This window comes from Mastomys coucha, unplaced genomic scaffold, assembly GCF_008632895.1.
Source record: "Mastomys coucha isolate ucsf_1 unplaced genomic scaffold, UCSF_Mcou_1 pScaffold23, whole genome shotgun sequence".
In the NCBI taxonomy this organism is placed as follows: domain Eukaryota; kingdom Metazoa; phylum Chordata; class Mammalia; order Rodentia; family Muridae; genus Mastomys; species Mastomys coucha.
In genome coordinates, this window is record NW_022196906.1 from 35,931,509 (window position 1) to 35,937,056 (window position 5,548).

The window sequence follows — 5,548 nt, forward strand, 5'->3', positions numbered from 1 at the left end:
CTGCATCAGCTCCTGCCTCTCCATCAGCTCCTGCCTCTGCATCAGCTCCTTCCCCTGCATCAGCTCCTGCCTCTGCATCAGCTCCTTCCCCTGCATCAGCTCCTGCCTCTGCATCAGCTCCTGCCTCTCCATCAGCTCCTTCCTCTGCATCAGCTCCTTCCCCTGCATCAGCTCCTGCCTCTCCATCAGCTCCTTCCTCTGCATCAGCTCCTTCCCCTGCATCAGCTCCTGCCTCTGCATCAGCTCCTGCCTCTGCATCAGCTCCTTACCCTGCATCAGCTCCTGCCTCTGCATCAGCTCCAGACCCTGCATCAGCTCCTGACCCTGCATCAGCTCCTGACCCTGCATCAGCTCCTGCCTCTGCCCCTGCATCAGCTCCTGCCTCTGCCCCTGCCTTGAGTTCCCTCAGTGATAGACTAACTTGCCAGGTGAGATCAACCCTTTCCTTCTGCCAGTTCCTTTGGACATGTTGCTTTTTGGTCTTAGCAGTAGTAAGCCAAGTAGGGCAGCCCACATACCTCTCTCCACATTTTGGCATGCATACATGTAACACTACAGATGCTAGATCATTAGGAATGGCTTTGACAAAGGCATTTTATTTATCTGAACTTGTGATTCATTTGCCTAGTGGCCAGTGCTCCACCATTAAGCTGCACTTAGGAAACTGCCTGTGGGCACTTACACAGGAGATGAATCCAGGTCTCCAGGTCCCCTAATCTAGGGTTGAGCTCAAGAGCCCCGCGGCTTAATAAATCTCCTTTAAATACTGGAACTCATGTTCCCCGGGTAGAGAAAGCTTACCAGAAACAAATACTGCTCATCCTTGTTGACGATGACTGTCATATTGTGGAGGGAAGTAGTTAAGCTCTTAGGGTTTCGGTAGAGGTCAAGGAAGGATGTGGCATAGAAAATACCATACACCTAGTAAAGGCAGAGAAGGGAAAAGCCATCAACTGATGGGTCAGTGCCCTCGTGGCTTGAAATTGCTAACTTAAAACCTTGTAAAGCACCCAGAGAGATAATCCCTCAACCTTTATTATGTTGACCATGCTTAGGAACTGGCATGTCCAACGAGCACCTGCAAAAGTGACCATGAAGCAGCTCCTGCTCACACAGAGCTTCTGCTTGAGGAGGGAATGGGCAGAGAAGGAGAACAGAACCTATTCCTCCATGAGAGCAAATGAGAAGCACTGGATGTTGTCCTAAGGCCTGTATGAAGCGTCAGAGCAGAGAAGGGCTCATCCAGGAGGGCTGACATACAATCACCCAGCAGAGACAGGGGAGCTGAGTGGCTACACTGTGGCATGGGAAGCCATAGAAGTTGTCAAGTGAAGAGGGGAATCTCAGTAGCACATGGACAGGACACAGGAGGACAGAAGCAGCTAGCCTCCCCACATTCCCATTTCCCTTTAATAGAACCCCGCTTTCCCTACTACCCTAGAAGCTGGAAGAGCCAGCAACAAGGTGTCAACTGATGAGATGTAAGCAGAAGCACCCTGTAGGGTGGTCCAGAAGGTTCTTCTAATGGCAGGTCAACCTATCTTCCCTGCTCCTGCTGCCTGGAGTGCAAAAAATGAACTGTGGCTCCAGCAGGCTGTCTGCCCCTGAGCTGACCTTGAAGATGCATAGCAGGCTGTCTGCCCATCAGATGACCTTGAAGATGCACACCAAGGCCCGTGCCCCCTCCAGGGTGAAAGTGTATTGCTGCAATAGAGGCCTTGAACTTCAATTGACCAAGGGTATGCTTAAAGCACATTCTATGGGTCCATGTAGGAAGCTGAGGGAATCTCAAACTGGGGAAGTGGAAACCAGGCTAAGCATACAGGCAAGGAATGACAGCTGGGTGTGTATACATGGGAAGGAACAAGCTGAAGGAGATAAAGTGGGATCAGAATACTTCCTCTCCTGAGTAGGTACACAGGAGGCCAGGTGCCTGAAGAGAGAGAGTACATGTCTGCAGGTGCCCTTGGCATAGAGAGGGGACTGAGAGGAGGATCTGACAACAGAGACAACAGAGCCACTTCCTGTAACTCTGATAAGCAGCTGGAAGTTTGGAGAAGAGGGATCTTAGATAAGGAGAGAGAAAAGGCGGCCTCCCAGGGATCAGTTAACTGAAAGGGTCTGGGAAGAGATGAATTGAGGGTGTTGGAGGATGGAAAACAGCTGTATACGGGATAGCAAGAAAGGGAGAAGTGAAGATGATCTCATTATAATCAAGCCTGTGGAGCACGAGGTAGGGTGACTCGGATGGGTCCCCAGAGCCATGGGAGTAGTTGGGAGACAAGAAAAGTCTCTCACAGGGGTTGAAGAAGACAACTGTGAGCACTGCCAGAATGCTCAGTGTCGAGAGACAGGAGAAGGATACGGCCATCCACAGCAGGCCTCACTTCACTCATCACCAGTGAATGCACAAGCCAAGGCATGGTGCAAGCATGTAAAGAGAGGCCCAGCCCTGTGTGCTGCCCCACTGTTTTGAAGGCTATACCTTCTTCCTCTGGAGGGTTGCTCAGTGGGACAAGTGGGCCAGCACCAAGCTGAGCCTCTTAATAGAGAACAGCGACTGCTTGTGGGTAGACTCTCCTCATGGTGCAAGGGTGGTGTGCAGAGGGGGGAAATGGGGATCTTTATCACTGTCTTTTGGTCAGCCACACAAAAGAGCAGAGGCTATTCAATTAACAAATGTGACCAAACCCACCACCCAGGATGAGTTCCTGAGCGCATAAATACAGCACTCCACCTGTATGGTCTACCCAGTGACAAATATCAGGGAGTATCTCTGAGGACAGCAGAGTTAGGTCAGGGATGTGGAGGGATGGCTGGGATATGAGGTCCCTTCAGAGGGTCATCACACGCTGGCCTAGCCAGCAACTTGTGTTTAGGTAAGGAAAAGAAGCAAGGCAGCAGAGAAGAAAGCGCCATGGCTGTTTGGGGTCGTAGGCTTGGGGAGGATTCAGACTACCTTGGGATGGTCATTCTGGTCCACTTACCACATTCTTGGGGCCAGTCCAGGTGCACTCCACTGCAGTCTGATTGATGGCCTTGGCTTTGAGACTAGGAGCTGGTGGACTGATGCCTCTGGTCAAGATGTGCTCAAAGGCCAGTGGGCTATCCCCCAAGTCTGTCTTGGCCCAGGCAGAAATCTCATAGGATGTATGAGCTGTCAGATTGCTAACTGTGAAAAGAAGGAAGGGAGATGCCATGGCTGGATGGATGTGGGGTGACAGCCAAGGATTTGGTTGGGTTTACACATACCCTATTTTTCAACAGTTTACAAATTCATTTACTATATTTTAGTATTTTGCAATGTAAGTCTGACTGTGTGGGCACACAATTGGCATAACATTCCTGCAGTTGTTTGGCCTTGTGTAGCAGGAGACTTGAGGCTTACACCCATCAACCCAACTATCCCAGGAAACCAGAGAGGGTCTCAACATCTGTGAACAAGGTCATCCATGGTCTCTTACAGTAAACACTGGCTGAGGAATGGGGAGTCCTTTTCTTCAGTGGTGTAGCCACTGAGTAGTTGCCCTTGCCCTGGTAAATGATCAACCAGCCATGTTCATGAGAGCAATTCCAGTTAAAGTCAGAGCTGCAACCCAAGCATCCAACTGGTCAAGACAGGAGAACTATCAACATGAGGTCAACCTGAGCTACAACATGAGTGCCAGGCCAGCCTGAGCTAAGATGGTATATGAAAAACCAAGGGCTGTGAGCTAGTTCAGTTGTAGAAGATTTGCTTAGCATGCACAAGGTTCTGGGTTTAATCCCCAGCACAGACAAAATGTAATAATAATAAATAACAATGATGATGAACAGTGATGTTGACAGCACTCATGTGATTTCCTTCATAAGACTCAGGAGGAGGGGATAAACCTGGGATTAACAGTCCTTTCAAACAGTACGGAAGAGGAGGAAAGGAGCAAGCTCCCAAGCCATTCACAGCACCCACAAGCAGCCTTTGGTATTGAAGGTTTTCTCTTAGAAATACATTAAAATCTTCCTATAAGACCATCTCCAGGCTAAAGAATCTGAATAGAGCTCGCACTTTGCATAGAATAAGCAAGGACTGGACCCCCGTCTTTCAGTTGTTTGTTCTTCTGTGTGGTTGGCAAATCTTTACTGAATGACAACCATTCAGTAGGCCTTGTGCTGCCTCTTACTAGCTGAGAGGGTGTCAAACTAGAAAGGAAGCAGGTAATGGAATCTGGATGGATTCTTACACAGTGCAAAACCACCTAGCGGAGTTAATCTGGCTCCTTAGAGGTTCTACCTCTTCTTTTGTTCCAATTTTCATCGAAGACCATGAGGTTTAAAAGAAGGCTCAACAAGCCAGCAGGTAAAGACTCTCTACCTGGTTCAGGATGCAGATGGTATCCACAATGGGCAAGGACTGTCTAGATAAAATCATCTCCAGAGAAAACCCCCTTTCCTTTCCAGCTCCACCCTGTCAACCTCCACTCTCAGGACAGCTTACTCCTTCCTGCTTACATAGCCACGTAGCACAGGGTGTTACCTTTGTGTGACAGGGAACTTCCTCCTCGGAAGGTCAAAGTTTTCTTTTCTTGTTTGTGGGCATCAAATGACCAGAAAAGGTTCACCACATAGCCATTGACCTGCCAAGAACCAGAAAGCATAAGATAAGATCTGCTGACATGGTCAGAGGACACAATGACTATACCAGGCACACCTGGCCTCTTCAGATGCCTTGTCTCTTTCATTAGAGAGGTGTTTCTTCTGATTTTAATAAGCTTCTATTTATGCTACCATTTAATACATTCAGTTATTTATAGTAAGTGGGAGTTAATGGGATATCTCAGTTCAGGTTGTACTCTTAGTCAAGGTCAAGAGGTCAACATAAAGGCCGGTTTATAAGACCCACAAAATCAGGGAAGACTACTTTCCCCAAGTTCTCCATTAGAGAAGGCTCTGAACTAAAAATTATTACATGTGGGAAAAGAAGAAGAAGAAAGAAGTCTTGGTGACCAAACACTATCGACAAAGGTCCACTCAAAGGCATCTGTTCTAATTGTCCTCTTTGAAAACCAAGAGCAGATAGGATTGTAAATGTGCTTAAGTGAGTGGCACAGGGATTCTGAAGACCATCCTGTCACAACATCATAGATGGAGAAGGATGAAGAAAGGAACCAGCAGATGGGAAATGATACTATTGAAGTGGATCGCAATTCACAAGATCACAGGGACAGATAACTGTGGTGGAGTGGGTTATGCAGACGGGTGATCCAAGGGACCAGTGGTAGCAGAGGAGAGGAGACTATGTGGTTATGGGAGACACAAAGCATATGGGTTTCCAAGGCATCTCACTGTCCCCAGAAGCTTGCACTATCACAATGGGAACTCTGGCATTAGCGCGAGTACCAGGAAATCCAATAAAGCTGAAAATTACAGGGTACACATATTCTCTTAACACCAAGTCTTTCTACACACCAGAGCCGTGAACCATTTAATTATATGGTTAAAGAAGAAAGGCACCAGGCTGAGGCAGAATAATTACATATGGAGACTCGAGTTGTTTTTCGGGGGGGGGGGG

At 48.1% G+C, this 5,548-nt stretch overlaps 1 protein-coding gene across 1 annotated transcript in view; it reads right to left on the bottom strand.

Annotated features, from left to right (window-relative positions):
* The window catches only part of Sorl1 (sortilin related receptor 1), a 163,470-nt gene that overhangs the window by 14,450 nt on the left and 143,472 nt on the right, over positions 1-5,548 (bottom strand). The window contains exons 40-42 of the mRNA XM_031345625.1: positions 4,514-4,613; positions 2,988-3,172; positions 802-921 (exon numbers count right to left, since the gene is read on the bottom strand). Of these exons, the coding sequence (XP_031201485.1) occupies positions 802-921; positions 2,988-3,172; positions 4,514-4,613 (405 nt within the window). The remainder of the gene's footprint in view (positions 1-801; positions 922-2,987; positions 3,173-4,513; positions 4,614-5,548) is intronic.